The following is a 15,252-nucleotide window of genomic DNA, read 5'->3' on the forward strand; positions in this document are numbered from 1 at the left end:
CCGGAGACACTGGCCCCACAACCCCCGCACACTCTGGGGCCCTGGGCGCCAGGTCCGCAGCCCAAGCCGCTGCAGCCTGGGGTGGGGGAGCCGCGGCTTCTCCCTGGTGGGGTCTGTCCTGGTGCTGCCCCTCGGCACCCCTGGTGAGCCGTGTGCGCCACCCCGTTTGCCCCTTCTGGCCCAGCACCGGCATGGCTGTTCCCTCCGGTCCCTTCTCCCCCTAGGCGCGTCAAAGCCCCGCCCCAGCGTGTCCATGGAGGCCGGGTTGGCCGGGGGGTGGCTTTGTGGTCCCTCCCACCTCTCTCAGCTCTCCGGGGCGCAGCTCTCCAATTCCGGAGCAAACTCTCCTGAAATCTAAGGCGAGGCTGTCATTGCCTTCACCGTGTTCTGGGGGACACCGTTCCCCGCAGGGGAGCCCGCGAGAGCACTGATCCCGCCACTCGGGGCACAGCGCTGGGCCTTGGCAGGCGCCTCCACGGGGAGGGCGCGCTGGACACGAGGGGCGCTCAGAGGCCGGCTCTTCACACGGGGGCCTCCCGGGCAGCCCCGATGGCAGGTGGCCCCACGCCCGCCCCGCAGCCTCCTCAGCGAGCGCTGAGCCCCGAAGTCAGGCCCGGCTCGGCCCGGCTCCATCCCCCCTGACCGAGGGCCTGGTCAGGTCCAAGAGAATCTCGGGTGGCCTTGAGCCCAGCCACCTCCGTGAGCCCAGCCACCTCCTTGGACGTGGCACGTGTGCTCCACATGCCGAATTCCATTTTCTCCCTGTAAATCACGACATTTCATGGGTGTTCTGACTCCACACACACACATCAGTGCCCCGCGAGCCGCAAGGCCAGGGAGGCCCGAACCCATATTGATCTTGGAGGCCAGGACCCAGGTGGCAACGCCCTTCCTGGCCCGGCCGCCCCCATGCCTGTGCTGCGTGCCCACGAGGTGTTGGGTGCCTGGGGCAGGCCCAAGCTCCACAGGTGCGCGGGGAGCCTCCAGGGAATGAGCTGCCCTGTGCGCGCCCGCTGCGTGCCAGCCTTGGGGCTAAGCGCGGGAGCGTCCAGGCCTGCAGGGCCAGGGTCAGAGGGTCCCCAGCCGGGCTCCGGGCTGTCTTCCAGGAATGCAGAGTCTGCCATATGTGCAGCTGACAGCCCATGAGGGCCAAGCAGCTCCGCCCCCGGGTGGGATTATGTCCCCCCGACAGCCCGGCCAGAGGCTGAGCACAGCCCCAGCCCCGGGGAGGCCGGCTGCCGGGCGATGCTGAGGGTGCCTCTGCATTGGGCGCAGCTGTGGGCGACGGACAGGCTGGCAGGCCCTGGGCTGGGGGCTGGGCGGGGCTGGGGGCGGCAGGGACGGGGCGGGGAGCTGGGGGGCACTGGGTGGGTGCTGGCAGGGGGCTGGGTGGGGCTTGGGGCGCTGGGGAGAAGGCCAGGCAGGGCTCTGCTCCGCGCGTCCCGCGTCTGTGTGGTCCACAGGCCCAAACGCCTGTTGCCACTTGGAAGTTGTTTCCTCCCCCACCAGGTCTCCTGGGAAGAAGGGAGAAGGTTCCCCGGGGAGGGAGGGAACCGGCCTCCAGCAGCCACTTGCTGGGATGCCTGGGCTCTGCCATGGGGCCAGGGGGCACCGGGGTGAGAGTTTTGGGGCCTGGGGGGTGCCTGGGCGAGGGTTTTGGCAGGATGCTGCGTCTCTGCGGCGCAGACACCACAACTGGTTTCATGGGGGCAAGGTGAGGACGGCTCGGGGACCGACGGGGGGGTGTCTGTGGGCAGGGGGCGTGTCCGGCCTACTCTGGGGCCGGAAGGGGCCCTGGCTGGGCAGGAAGAACCAGGCCTGGAGGAGCTGCCCCGCTGGGCAGCCCGTGGGTCTGGGTGAGGCTTCGCTGAAGCGCAGACTGAGGGGCGGGGGTGGAGCGCTGGGGGGGGGTGCCGAAGGGGAGGAGCAGCGGGTCCTCGGGGACGGCGTGGGCACGGGGCTGCAGGACAAGAGGCGCCCCTGTGGGGTGGGCGGCTGCCCAGGGCACCCTGTGGCCGGGCCTCCTCTCCCCCGCCTGGACAAGGCTGGACGGCGGCCGGGGGCTGGGCTGGGGCGCAGGTGTTCGTGAAATCGCGGGAGCCAGTGAGCTGACTCGACGTTTTCTGGTCAAACGTGAATCAGCCAGAAATAATAACGCGATTGTCCTGCGTCTGCAGCGAGCACGAAGCCCTTCCAGCCGAGCATAGTAAAATAAACGCGGGCAGCGGCGCCTGGCTGGCAGCGGGCGGCGTGGGCTGGGCGGCGTGGGGGGCTGCAGAGACGGGGCCGTGCCCCCGCATCCCCTCTCTGTGGCGCTCGAGGTCCCGGCGTCTGGGCTCAGGGGCCAGCGGCGGCAGAAAGGCCCTTCAGCGCTGACCGCGTGCCTGAGAAGGCAGAGTCTCGGGGGGCTGCTCGGGCTGCCTGGAAGACGGTGGCCAGTGACCCCCGCTAGGCGTTGAGCAGGCGAGTCACGGTCCGAGGGGCCCGCGGGCCAGCCGGGCCCCCGAAGCACCCAGGCTGCCTGGGGGGTGCCCCTTGCGCTCAGGGCCTGCCTTGCCTGCCGCGTGGCTCCCGGAGCCCTTGGGGTGAGTGGGGCGGTGCGGGCCTCTGCCCCCTGCTCCCCGCGCCCGTGACGGGGTCATCGCGTCGCTCCGTGGCCGCCTCCCAGCAGCCGCGGGGTGCAAGGACAGACGCGCCCCTCCCGTCACCGCAGAGGACCCCTTGACAGCAGCCCCCGGAAGCGCGAGGGCCGGCCTCTGCCTCGTCCCGACGGTCGGGACCCCGCGGGCTGCAGCATTTGCTTGGCTTTCACCTTTTCCCAGTTCCCTAGTATTATTCCTTGTTCCCTTAACCGCTTGCAGCTGCTTCCCCCACCTGCTCCCAGGGAGCTCTGCTGGGGTTTCTCGCTGGGCCTTCAGGGGCCCCCACGGACGTGGACATGGAGGGGCTGAGGAGCCGCTGGAGCCCGGGGAATGGAGGGTGCGCGCTGGAGCCCCCCTCTCGGGAGAGGGGCCCTGGCCTGGTGGGAACGTGGGCGCGGGGGGCAGAGCGCCTTTGTCTCGGGCCGCCCAGCCGGCCCCAGGACCCCGGCCGGGAGCCAGGGCTGCGCCGTGAGCGTGGGTGACGGCGACGGCGGGGTCTGGAGCTTGAGCGCTGCCTCCCCGGCCAAGCCCCCGTCCTGGACGCGCCCCACTCCCGGTTTTCTGTGAGTCAGAACCGGGCTTTTCCCTGTGCAGCCGGAGCGGGGGCCAAACTATTCCAGCAATGCTGCTGCGTGGACGCCGTCCAGCCCGCGCCCCGGGCCGTGCCTGTGCAGCCTCGCGCCCCGCGCCGCTGGACCTCTCGGGCGCCGGCCGAGCCCGCCCGTTGTCCTCGGTCCCGGGCTGCCCCGCCGCCCTCCAGGCCGCCCGGGCCGCCGGCTGCGGGGTGGACCTGCGGGGCCGGAGCCCGACCTGCTGCGCGCCCAGCCGCCGGCCGGGGGCGGCCCGGAGCCCACAGGGACCTCGGCCGGCCCGCCCGGGCCGTGGTGCCACCGGCGGGGCGGGCGCGCGGGCGGGCGGCGCGGGGGGGCCGGCGCCCACCGGCCGCACCTCCCGGTGGCCCCTCGGCCCCTCCCTCCGCGGCCGCCCCTCCGCCGAGCGGGGCGCGGGGTGGGGCGCGGGCGGGGCGAGGCTCCGGGAAGCGCCGGCTTGACAGCGAGAGCAGCAGGAGCGCCGCGTCGGTCCGCAGCCCCGGCCCCGGCCCGGCCCGGCCCGCCGGCCCGCCCGCGACCATGCTGCTGCCGCGGCTGTGCTGGCTGCCCCTGCTGGCCGCGCTGCTGCTGCTGCTGCTGCTGCGGCTCCGGCCGGCGCGCGCGCAGCGGTTCTCGGCGCTCACGGTGAGTCGCGTCGCGCCGGCGGGCAGGTGACCCGGCTCCGCCGCAGGTGGGCCCGGACCGGCCTCCTCCGCGGGCGCCGCAGCCTGGGGCGGGGCGGGGCGCGGGGGGCGGGGGGCGCTGCGCGTCGCGCCCCACGCGTGGGAGGCCGGGAGGCCGCGCCCGCGCCCGCGCCCCGAGCCCCGCGCCCCCTTGGCGGGCAGGCCGGGGCGCCTGGCGGCGGAGGAGGGGCTGCGGGTCCGCGCGGCGCCCCCGACCCCCGCCGGGGTGCGCAGGAGCAGCGACCTTGAAGACTCGGGGTCTGCCGGAGGAGCAGGGGCGGGGCTGCGCGGCCTCGGTCCCGGGCTGCCGGGTCGGCGACCTTCTCCTTCTCAGCTGAGCTTCGGCGCCGGCCAGGTGCGCGGCCAGCCGAGCCCGAGCCCGAGCCGCGGGGCGGCCCAGCCCGGGCCACCGAGCCTGCAGCCCCGCCCGGCCCCTCGGCGGGGGCTGCCCGTAACGAACGCGATCTGCGGAGGCGAAACCATCCCCCTCACTGCGTTTTCCAACAAGTGCTCGAGAAAACACCAAGGTCCGGCGCCGGGGCCGCCTGCCCTGAAGGCCGTGCTGTGCGGCCAGGCGGGCGGCTGCGGTCGGTTCTGCTTTTCAGCAAATTTGAAGCAGTCCTGGGAGCCTCTTGTGAGCTGCGGAGGGGGAAGGAGCCGCTCGCTGCTCATACCTAAAATTCTTCTGCAGCAGCCCGGGTCCCTGCCTCCTGCCTCACAGACCGCTCGGGGATTAGCGCCGCTCCCCGGCCGGGGGCTCCCCACGCCCCGCTTCCCAGCGCCTCCGAGGCCCGGCCGGGAGGCTGACCGCCGCACGTGCCTGGACGCCCGGGCACACGCCTGGACGGGCCACTCCCGCGGGGGCCGTGGCGGGGCTGACGGACGCTCCGCGCTTGCCAGCTCAGCTGTGGCACCACAGAGGTCCTGGGGCGCAGAGGCAGCCCCCATCTGCCTGCTGGCGGGTGCCCCAGGCCTGCCAGTCCCCTGGAAGGACAGAATCACCGGCCAGTGCCAGGAACGATCGAAATCTCAGCCATGTCCCCCGCCCTGTCCTGGCCACCTTGGCCCTTACGGCTGCTCAGGGCCCGGGCTGTGGCCGAGCCGCAGCGCCCCACACACGGCTGCTCGGGGGTGGGGGGTCTGAGGCCGCACTGCGGTGCCCCGAGCCCCTCCCGGAGTCGGGGTAAGATGCGGTACACGGTCCCGGGCGGTGGACGAGCTGGACTGGCCTGTGCTGTGGCCTCTTTTCAGGCCCTTTCCTGTCTCTGGGGGTCTCTTCTGACTCCCGACGCCCCCGCGGGTCAGGAGCGGCGCCCGCGGGCAGCAGGGCGAAGCCGGGGTCTCTGGGACGTGCTCCCGCTCCCTCCTGGGCCATGGCTGGGGAAGCTGCCTGTGGAGCAGCTGCAAGTGGATGTGGGGCTTCTGGTCAGCTGGCTGGGCGCACGGTGGTCGTGCGGACACTATTACCTGGACACGGTGCCCCAGCCGGGCCAGGGGGGTCAGGGCCAAACCCTGGGGGATGGCGCAGCGGCGCGGGGCAGCAGACGCCCGCAGCCTGCTGGATCCTGCGTGTGCGAGCTTGGCCGGGCGAGGCGCAGAGGGCTGGACGCGGCCCCTCTCACCTGCCCTCCATGTGTCCCGGCCTAGAGCCAGCTGTGACGCCTGGACCCAGCACCTGCTGCCCTCCCGCCCTCCTGGCCTTTGCGGGGGGCCCACTGGCCACGCTCAGGCCCCCCCAGACTGAGAGTGGGCGTGGCCCCTGCCAGCAGCGCCTGAGCCCCTGTGGCTCCCCGAGGCCTCCTGATGCCTGCGCCCCGTCCCTGTCTCTAGCCCGTCGCAGGGAAGCAGGTACAGCCCCAAGGAGGCAGCTCCTTCGTCCCTTCCCGAGCGCGGCCGACAGGGGCGTCCGCAGAGGGCACTTTGGGTGCTGTCGCACTTACGGGGTCTGCCTGAGGCACCAGGGGTCATTGCCGTGACCCTTCCAGAAGCCTCTGACATGGAGCGTGGGGCTGCTGAGGGTGGGTCTCGGGGCGTCTGTCCCCACTGAAGATGCAGAGGGTAGGCGGCCCTGGCCTGTCACCCACAAGGTCCAGGACAGCGTGGCCTCTGTGCCCAGGCCTGGCCCCGGGCACACCTGTGCCATCATGCGGCCCTCACAGCCTCCTGACTGGACCTGGTCTGCAGTCTCCAAGTCCCAGAAGTTCCCGGAGGCCCTGCTGAGCCCCCTGGATAGCTGGAGGGAGGCTGGCCCCTCAACCTGGAGCTGTCCCCTCAGGGACACCCCAGGGCACGCCTGACCCATGGCCTCTCCTCGTGGTGGGACAGCGGCCACCTTCTGGGCCTGGGCTGGTTTGCTGCTGGGTGCCTGAGCCCGGGGTAGGGACGGTGGGCCCGGCCTTGGCTCCAGTGTCCAAGCTCCCGGCCCAAGAGGCTCTCAGCGTTGGGCAGCGGGACCGACGTCCGTGCCCGTGTCCAGCCGTGGCGGCGGACATAGGGCTGGGGTGGGCTGGGCCACGCAGGGTTGAGTCTGGGGCATGGTCGCCCCGGAGACAGAGGGGGGTACCAGAGGAGGCCAGGGCGCTCCTCAAAGCCACCTGCAGGCGGGTAAAGACCGAACGCCCAGGACAGTCACTGCGGCTTTGACTTGAAAGCGAGACTGAAGTCGAGCTGGGGCGGGCGCGGCCCTGGCGGGCCCCCAGGGGCTCCTTGGCACTGCGCTGGGCCCGGTGGGCCGGGTGGGGCTGGGTGGCCAGTGCCCGTGCCTGGAGGGAGAGCGGCGCTCCCCAGCCAGCCCCGGGGCGACGCTGCAGGGTTGACGCAGAGGAGGGTTGAGCGGCATCCCCGAGGCCTCGGACGGGGCCGGCCCAACCCCGCGTGGTCATCTTGTCCTCGGGGTGTGAGGGACACTCGGTGTGCTGGACGCGGACCCACAGCCCCGGGGGCAGGTTCCGAGAACGGCCTCTTGCAGGGGAACGAGATTCAGTCACAATCACGACAGCCCCCGGGCGCCCAGCGCGGCCCGACCACGTGCGGGTCAGGGGAGTGACGCCGGCTGCAGCCGCGTGTTTGTCGGGGACTTAGAGCCGCCGGCCATGGCGGAGATGGGAGCTCGTGCCCTCACTCCACCCGCTAGAGCTGCCTCGGGGGCACCGGGCCGCCGTGCTTGGCGGCCGCAGCAGGAGGAACGTACACACGGCGAGAGGACGCTCCCTGCAGCGTCGCCCGCTGCCCCGGCCTCGCGGCCCCGGGCCTGTCATCCTCCCTCTGCTCTGCTTCCCGGCCAGTGGCCGAGCTCTGCTCTCTGGCCCCGGTCCTCCTGCTCCTGCTCGGCCACAGGGCCGTGCCCTCGTCCTGGAGACCAGCGCGGGGGTGGGGACCGTCACCCCCGCCCGAGCCCCACACCGTGGATTCGGGGGAGCCAGTCCTTAACTTCTGAGGCTGCTGGCGGGGCTCCCGGAGGACGACCCTCAGAAGGCGTGAGTGCCTCGGGCAGCACCGCAGTCCGGGTGGGCACCGCCGCCGCTGCTCAGACTCCCACGCTGGGTGTGTGAGGGCTCCGGGGCCGCCAGCCCTGGGGGAGCAAGGCCGCCCAGAGCCCACACTGTCCCCCCGCGGGCCGCCCGGAGCCCATGCTGTCCCCCCGCAGGCCGGCAACCCCTCTGCTGCTCTGCCAGGTGGTCCCAGCACTGGACACGCCCGGGCCCCAGCCTGCCCTCGCGCCCACAGAGGGCCACGTCCCTGGGCTCGGCCGCTCCCGGCGTCTGCACGGGGCCAGCAGTCAGGCCATGCGCCCTCCCTGGAGCCCCCTGGGCGGCCCTTGGGGCCCCCACGCTTAGGCGCAGCAGGGGGATGCCTCCTGGTCGGCCCCGCAGAGCTTGGCCCCGGTGGACGGAGGTGCCAGCCTCCCTCCCGGGCAGCGTGCGGTTGTCCCATGCTTTCCCTCGTGGGCCGGCCGCATGTCCCTGCCCGTCTGCCCTGGGGGGCGCCAGGTCCTCCTCTCCGGTCGTGGCCTCCGCGGCGCTGGGGGGACGTGTGGCCAGGCTGGCTGGGGGCACGGAGCTCTGTGCCCCTTGCTGGCCGCAGAAGGGACACAGCCGCAGCCGGTCTCGGGGTCAGGGCCTGGGGACAGCGATTCCCTCGCACGTCACCCCCTCGGCTACGCTGCCGTCTCTGACGTGCCTCCCGCGAGGGACGGCGAGGCGCTGCCCAGCAAAATGGCCGAGTCCATGGACAAGGGGTGACCCCACCGCATCCCAGGCAGGATTCCCTCGGCCGCCTCGCCCCACCGGTCCCCGCCGCCCGTCTCAGAGGGCTGTGCTTGGAGGGGGCGGGGGGAGGAGGGGGGAGGCGGGGAGGGGGGAGCAGGAGCGAGGCCGGGCGGGGAGGGAGGGGCTCGGCCCCTCGGCTCCTGACCTGCTGCCCCTGTGCAGGCGTCCGGCCCCGTGGCCCTCTCTGAACAGGCCCATTGAGCTGCGGGGCCGACACCCTCCTGGAAGGGCCTCCCTGTCCACAGCGGCCTGGACCGTCCAGCGTGAGCCCAACAGCCGCCCGGGGCTGGACCCTCGGTCCTTGCCAGAGGCCCTGGCTCTGGCTCCTGTGGGCCCCTGGCCGAGCCTGCGGCCCCTCCCCTTGCCACGGGCCAGCGAGGCGCGGCCTCCAGAGAGCGCGCCAGGGCCAGGGGCCCCTGTCAGTCCCTCTCTTCTCGAAGCTCACGCCGTCCTGTAGTGGACGCCCACGAGCAAGGCTGCGGGCGGGCTCTGAACATGGCCCTGCGGCCCCCCACGCGCCCCACCCCGCCCGGCCCCGCCCAGCCTCAGGGCCGCCCAGCGGGGGGCACCCAGCCCGGCCCCCCCCAGTCCACCCCACCCTGCCCGGGCCCCCTCCCCCGGCCCAGCCAGGCGGGTCAGGGTCGGCCCACGGTCCGTCCTGGGAGGTGGCCAGCGGCCTCTCCCACCCGCCCCGCTCTCTGGCCTCGAGCGCCAGCTCTCCGGGCTCGTCTGGGCGGCTTGCTCGCTCTCCTCACCCCTGCCAAGCAGCTGCGTCCGCTTCCTGGGCGTGTGGCCGTCTCTGCGGGGCCTCGGGCCAGGAGAGCGAGCCCCGGCCGGCCTGTGCATCTGCAAGGCCCACGGGGCAGCCGCCAGGGAGATCGTCCCTTTCATTCGAGAGATAATCCGGGCGGCCCGGCGGCTCTGCCCGCAGCTGGCGGCCGTCCACAGGCTGAGCCAGGTGTGGGGGTGCGGCCGCTCTCCCGGAGGCATCGCAAGGCTCAGCCTGGCCACAGTGGGGCGCGCGCGGTCTCGGGGCGGGGTGGGGGCCACGGTGGGGCTGGGGGTGGCCACAGGGGGCATCTTGGGCCCAGGGAGAGGAGGCCGCCGCGGCTGCGTTCAGTGCCCAGGGCCCAGCGCCCAGCACTGACTCCCTGCAGAGGAAGTCCAGGAGCAGGCGCTGTCACTTGCTATTTCAACAGCTTTCCCTGGAAGCGTGGGGCGCAGGCCGTCTGGGGCGCTGCGCCGGGGTCAGGGAAGGGCGTCTGGTCACCAAGTAGAGTCTGGCGGCCGATCCGCCAGGCCCAGGGCCTCGAGCACCGCCGTGGCTGCCCCGCCCAGGGCCCTTCCCGCTGCAGGTCCCGTCCGCTCGGGCTCGGCGGGCGGGTGTTGCCAAAGCCGTGGCCTGACGCGCTTCACCTGCTGGGTGGCCCCTGCCGCGCTCTCGGGCGAGCTGTCTGCCTGGCGTGGCTTTCACGGAACAAGCAGCGCTTCCCTCCCTCCGCTTGCGGCAGTTTCTTTTGCGATGGAACCTTTGCCAGGGAAGCCTCCCGGTGCTCTGGCTGGGGGAGGACCTGAGGGCCAGGAGGGTCCCAGAGGGCGGGGGGGGGGGGGGTGGGCGGGCAGGGTCCCAGGAGGGCGGGGAGGCGCTCCCCAAGCCCGGGGCGGCGCCATGACCCCCCTCAGCTCCTGAGGGCCGGCCCTGACCCCGGCCGCCTCCTGCGCTGGGCCAGGCTAGGGGAGGTGCGGGCCCAGCGGGGCACGCGTGACGCCGTGTCATGGCGCCGCCTCCCAGCGCGGGCTGAGGCGCGTGCCCTGCGAGGGGGCTGAGGGGCAGCCCACAGGCCGGCACCACCTGGGGTCCCTGCCATGCTCCTGCCCCTGCCGCAGCAGCCCAAGGCCCTGGGGCGCTCCTGGGGTCCACCATCTTGAGGACCCCCACACCCAGAGAGCGGGCGCCTAGGCGGGCCCCCCCCGTCCGCCTCTGCCGCTCCCGGGGGCTCCCTGTGTCTCCAGCTGGCCCTGGCCCGACATCCCGCCCCAGGAGGGAGGGGCTCCGAGCCCCGGGGCTCCGCTACCACCTGCACCCCAGCAGCTCCCGCGGCCTCCCACACGCCGGCTGCGTTTCCAGGCACAGACGTGTCTCTCCCGTGTCTCTCCGGGCTCCTGGGGCGCCGAGTCCCGGAATGTCTGTCAGCTGCAGACAAGAGCAGAGCCCGACCTGCCGGCCTCTGGGCACCCGGTGCCCCCTCCCCACCCGCAGTCCCCGCGTGGGGGGCTCGGGCTGGGACCTCGCGCTGGCGGCCTGCGCCCGGCTGTCATGGCACCTCTGGGGCCGGGGCTGTGGGGACGCGGGTGGAAACCCTGTGGCTGCGGGCAGGCCCGACACGGCACTCACGCGCCTCGGGGCCTCGCAGCCGTCCCCTGCGCACAGGGGCCGCCATTTTGCTGCTCGGACGGGGCGGGGCGGGCCCAGATGTCCAGCCGTGCGCCTGGTGGCTCTGGAGCCCGGCCTTGGGGGTCTGGGGCGCTGGAGCTTCCCGTCAGAGCCACCCAGGGGGCTCAGGAGGCCCTGCAGGGTGCAGGGGAACAGCCCAGGAGGAGGGGGGCCTGGAGACCCAAAGAAGTGTCAGTGGGGAGTGCAGGTCGCAGAGCACAACGGAGCTGGGCTGGGGCCGGGGTGCAGCTATGAGGCTGGGCCTGGGGTGCAGCTGTGAGGCTGGGGCTGGGGTGCAGCTGTGAGGCTGGGGCTGGGGTGCAGCTGTGAGGCTGGGGCTGGGGTGCAGCTGTGAGGCTGGGGCTGGGGTGCAGCTGTGAGGCTGGAGCTGGGGTGCAGCTGTGAGGCTGGGGCCGGGGTGCAGCTGTGAAGCTGGGGCTGGGGCACAGTGTGACACTGGGCTGGGGCCAGGGTGCAGCTGTGGGGCTGGGGCCGGGGTGCAGCTGTGACACTGGGCTGGGGTACAGCTGTGAGACTAGGACCGGGCCGGGGTGCAGCTGTGAGGCTGGGACTGGGGTACAGCTGTGAGACTGGGACAGGGATGAGGTGCAGCTGTGAGACTGGGCTGGGGCCAGGGTGCAGCTGTGAGGCTGGGCTGGAGGTCGGGGTGCCTAGTGGAGCTGGGGGCTCGTGGGTGCCTCACTTTTTGGCCTGGACACACTCTGCTCCATCTCCGGCCCCAGAAGGGCTGGCCGGGCCCTGGCCGGGGTCCCGCCTGTGCATCTCCTGTGAATCTTCCGGAACGACGGTAGATCTGGCAGCAGAGCCGCCCTCGCCACCTTCCCAGTGGCTTCTCAGCATGGACGAGGGCTGGGCGCGTCTCCAGGTGGGGCTCGGGTTCGGCAGCCGCTCTGGGGTGGCCAGTCGCGTTGTCCTGCACGCTGGGTGCTGCTGGGTGGGCTGCCCCCCCCCACTAGAGACGATCGTGGTACCTGCGCTGTCCTTGCTGTGGCCTAGTCTGTGCCGCCTCCCTCTGGAGCCACTGCTGGTCTGTGAGGGACAGGACAGGGCAGCTGGCAGGCGCTCAGAGAGGGGGACGCGGCTCTCGCTGTGCTCCCGGGGAATCCGGAGCGGAGGGGTCGCGAGGCGGTCAGCCTGCAGGAAGCTGGCAAGCCGGGGCCCTGACCTGGAAGGAGCTCGACCAGAGCCGCCCGTGTCCACCACAGGCTGGCGGCTCAGGCCCACGGGAGGAGGCCACGCAGGGTGCCCGCGCACGCCTGTCCGCTGAGGCAGAGGAGGAGACGGTGGCTGCGTCACCTGCTCACCTGCATGTCCCCTGGTGTCACTGCTCGTGCTGACACCCTGGTGTCCACTGGCCCTCCGTGCAGCCCGGCTTCCGTTGCTGGGGCCCCAGCCGCGCGTCCATGTGGGCTGCCGGACGCCAGCTCGTGTGTGGGCAGACCCCGGGCGGCCGGTCTTGACGTGGCCTCCGAATTCCAGTGTGGGCCTCGGCGCCCTGGCACTGGTCAGACTTGGGTGCACTGCTGGTGACCCCCTGACCGACGGGCCCTTGGTGCTGGGTCTGGGCAGCTGCAGTGAAGCATGAGCTTGAGGTGCTTGGGAGGGCGCCTGGGGTGCAGGGCTGAGCGGTGGTAGCTTGACTGCTGCAGGGTCTACTCGCAGGGCTGTTCTCGGGGGGGGTGCTCTGGGGGCTGTTCTCGGGGGAGTGCTCGGGGGGTGTGCTCTGGGAGGTGTGCCCTGGGAGTGTGCTCGGGGGGTGTGTGCTCCAGGGGGTGTGCTCCCGGGGGTGTTCTCAGGGGGGGTGCTCTGGGGGCTGTTTTCGGGGGGATGCTCTGGGGGGGGTGTTCCCAGGGGTGTGCTTTTGGGGGGAATTTGCTCTAGGGGGGTGCTCCCAGGGGTGTGTCCTGGGAAGTGTGCCCTAGGAGTGTGCTCGGGGGGTGTGCTCTGGATTGTGTGCTCCAGGGGGTGTGCTCCTGGGGGTGTGTTCAGGGGGTGTGCTCAGGGGGTGTGCTCAGGGCGTGTGTTCAGGGGCTGTGCTCCTGGGGGTGTGCTCCAGGGGTGTGCTTGGGGGTGTGTTCAGGGGGTGTGCTTGGGGCGCGTGCTCCCCAGGCGGCTGCTGCCCCCCCCACCACTCTGCACTTGGCCGCTTCCCACCATCCCTTTCTGCCCAGGCGGGTCCGAGTTTTACTGAGAAGACAAAGCAGGGTCTGTCCGGCTTGGGGGCCTCCTGGACCCCCACCCCCAATCTGGCGCTGCCTTCCCGTCTCCTCCTGCCGGCTGCCCGCGCTCTGGGGCGGCGGCTCTGACCAGGTGCGCCCGAGCAGGCAGGAGCCTGTCCCTGGGGCCCGGTGCCCGCACAGCTGGGCCGGATCCGCTCGGCGGGGGGCCCAGGATGCTGCCCCGGGTGTTGGGGGGCTCCACTGCCTCAGGGGCCGGCAGGGCCCTGCACGCAGCCGCCTGGCAGTGGGAACTTTCCAGAGCTGAGCGGGACCAGGTCCGCGTGCGCTGTGACGAGGCTCCCGCACTGTTTCTGTGCTGGCCGGCGAGGTGCTGGGCGCCCCAGGGCCTGGCCTCTGCGGGGGCCCCGGCGGGGGGTGCCGCCTCCCCCGTGCCTGACCCCGCGTCGGCCTGTGGGTGACCAGGTGCCGCCACCGGGAGGGCAGAGTCGCGTCCTGAGCACACGCCGGTGCTTGACGTGACCCGGGGCGCGAGTGGCGGGCGCAGAGGGCCCACGGAGGTTGCCCCGGCCCTGCAGCACGCGTCCCCTCCCTCCCTCTGCACCCCGCTTGGCTCTCCTGGGGTGCGACCCCCGCTGCTGGCTCTGGTGTCCCTGGAGTCTCCGGCCCCTGTCCCCCCCCAGCAGGCAGGCGGGGCCCTCAGGCCGGGCGCGTGGAGGTGTCGGCCACGCCAGCTCCTGGAGCCCCTCCTGATGACGGGGGCCTCGGGGCTGACTGCACGCGTGAGCACGAAAGTGGGGAGCGGCCCGTGCAGGGACCCCACAGACACCTCGGGCGACAGGCTCCTGCAGGAAGACTCGCGGCCCAGGGCCAGAGCCTGCCTGTCCTGCGCCCAGGAGGTCGTGCCAGAGGTTCTGGGGGCCCCCGACCGGCCTCATGGCCTGCTGGTCAGCTCCCGAGGGCCAGCTCCTCCCTGCAGTGGGGCGGGCCCTCGCCTGCCCCGGCCCTTCCTGGCCGTGGGCTCCTCCGTGATGCAGAGCGGGCGGCTTCCCAGGAGGGTGTCCCCAGTCTGCCGGGCGGCCCTGGGTGGTGCTGGCGACGGCCACTGCTGTCCCTGGGCTCCCTGCCCCTCATGCCCTCACGCATGCTGCCCGCGGGGCCTGGCCCTGCTCCTCCACCCGCCGGGCAGGCTGGTGCTGCCCCCTGTCCAGACGGGTCGAGTTTCTCCCACTGAAACCCTGACGTCCTCAGAGGCCCCCCTCGGAGGGGCCTTTTAATTTGCGTCCCGGTCCTGGTCAGGGCGCGGGGCGCACCGCAGAGACGGCCGCACAGCAGCCGCGCCCCCCCCGGGGACGTGCCCTGAGGTGTCCTGCCCCCAAGCCCCAGCGAGACCCCTGCACACTGTCAGGGGGCACCTTTGAGGAGAAAGCAGGGCACTGGCCGCCACTAAGCGGCGAAAGGCGCCAGGGAGATTTTGTTTTTCACAAACGGGAGGCGCACGCGGGGTCTCTCCGTGCTCTGGGGACACCGGCGTTTTGGGGGGACACAGGCTGGGCCTAAGTGGGAAAAACGCAGGACGCCCGCTAGACCTCTGGCCACCGCCGCCCAGCTTACCCCTCCGCGTGGCCGTGATGGGCAGACGCAGCGCACAGCGAATCAGGAACACCCGCCCGAGGATGGAAAATGGTGGAAAATGTCAAAAAGAGAAAAAAGAAACAGGAGCGATGACGTGAAAGCGAGTCTGGGGCGGGCGGCTGCCGAGGTCAGCGGGAGCCGGCGCTGTCCTGGTCACCAAGTGCGTCTGCAAGGCCCCCTGCGAAGACCTCGGGCGCTGCCGAGGGGGGCACCCGGGGGCGGGGCCTTTGGGGACGGGGTGTCCTGGGGCCGGGGCCTGAGGATGGGGCTGGACGTGGGCGGGGAGGCAGCCTGGGGGCGGGGGCCCCCTCAGCCTCTCTGCCTGGGAACCGACCCGCAGCACCCGTGGACAGACCTGGCGACGCGGGGCGAGAGTGTCCAGTGGCCGGGCGGCCGGTCAGAGCGGGTGCCTGGCCTCCCGGCCCAAGTCTCTGCTGTGGGATCTGGGGCTGCGAGGAGGGGGGCACCCAGAACAGGCTGAGGGGGAGTGGGCTGAAAGGTGAAGCAGGAAGAGGGGCTCCGGGTAACACCCGGTGCCTGCAGCGCCCTCCTGCCGTCTCTCACCTCGCGACCCGCTCCAGTGGGGGTGCCCAGCGAGGTGCCCATCAGAGGGGGTGCCCAGCGGGGGTGCCCAGCGGGAGGGCCCCGAGGGACGGGCTGGGCTCCGCTCCCCGGCAGGTGCCACCTGCCCCACCTCCCCGGCCAGCATGGGCTTTGCTGTTGCTTCCTTCAGCGGGGACTGGCCAAGGGCACGCCTGCCTCCTGCCCCCTGGCCTGGCCAGGCCCGCCCCAGCGCGTCTCG

General features: G+C 72.7%; 1 protein-coding gene across 1 annotated transcript in view; it reads left to right on the top strand.

The window, feature by feature from the left end:
• The first annotated feature begins 3,772 nt into the window (after positions 1-3,772).
• SMOC2 (SPARC related modular calcium binding 2) overlaps positions 3,773-15,252 on the top strand; it is a 45,791-nt gene continuing 34,311 nt past the window's right edge. The window contains exon 1 of the mRNA XM_054697976.1: positions 3,773-3,877. Coding sequence (XP_054553951.1) covers positions 3,773-3,877 — 105 coding nt within the window. The remainder of the gene's footprint in view (positions 3,878-15,252) is intronic.

The sequence above is a fragment of the Talpa occidentalis genome, unplaced genomic scaffold (assembly GCF_014898055.3).
Source record: "Talpa occidentalis isolate TD23 unplaced genomic scaffold, MPIMG_talOcc4v2.1 talOcc4.2, whole genome shotgun sequence".
NCBI lineage: Eukaryota > Metazoa > Chordata > Mammalia > Eulipotyphla > Talpidae > Talpa > Talpa occidentalis.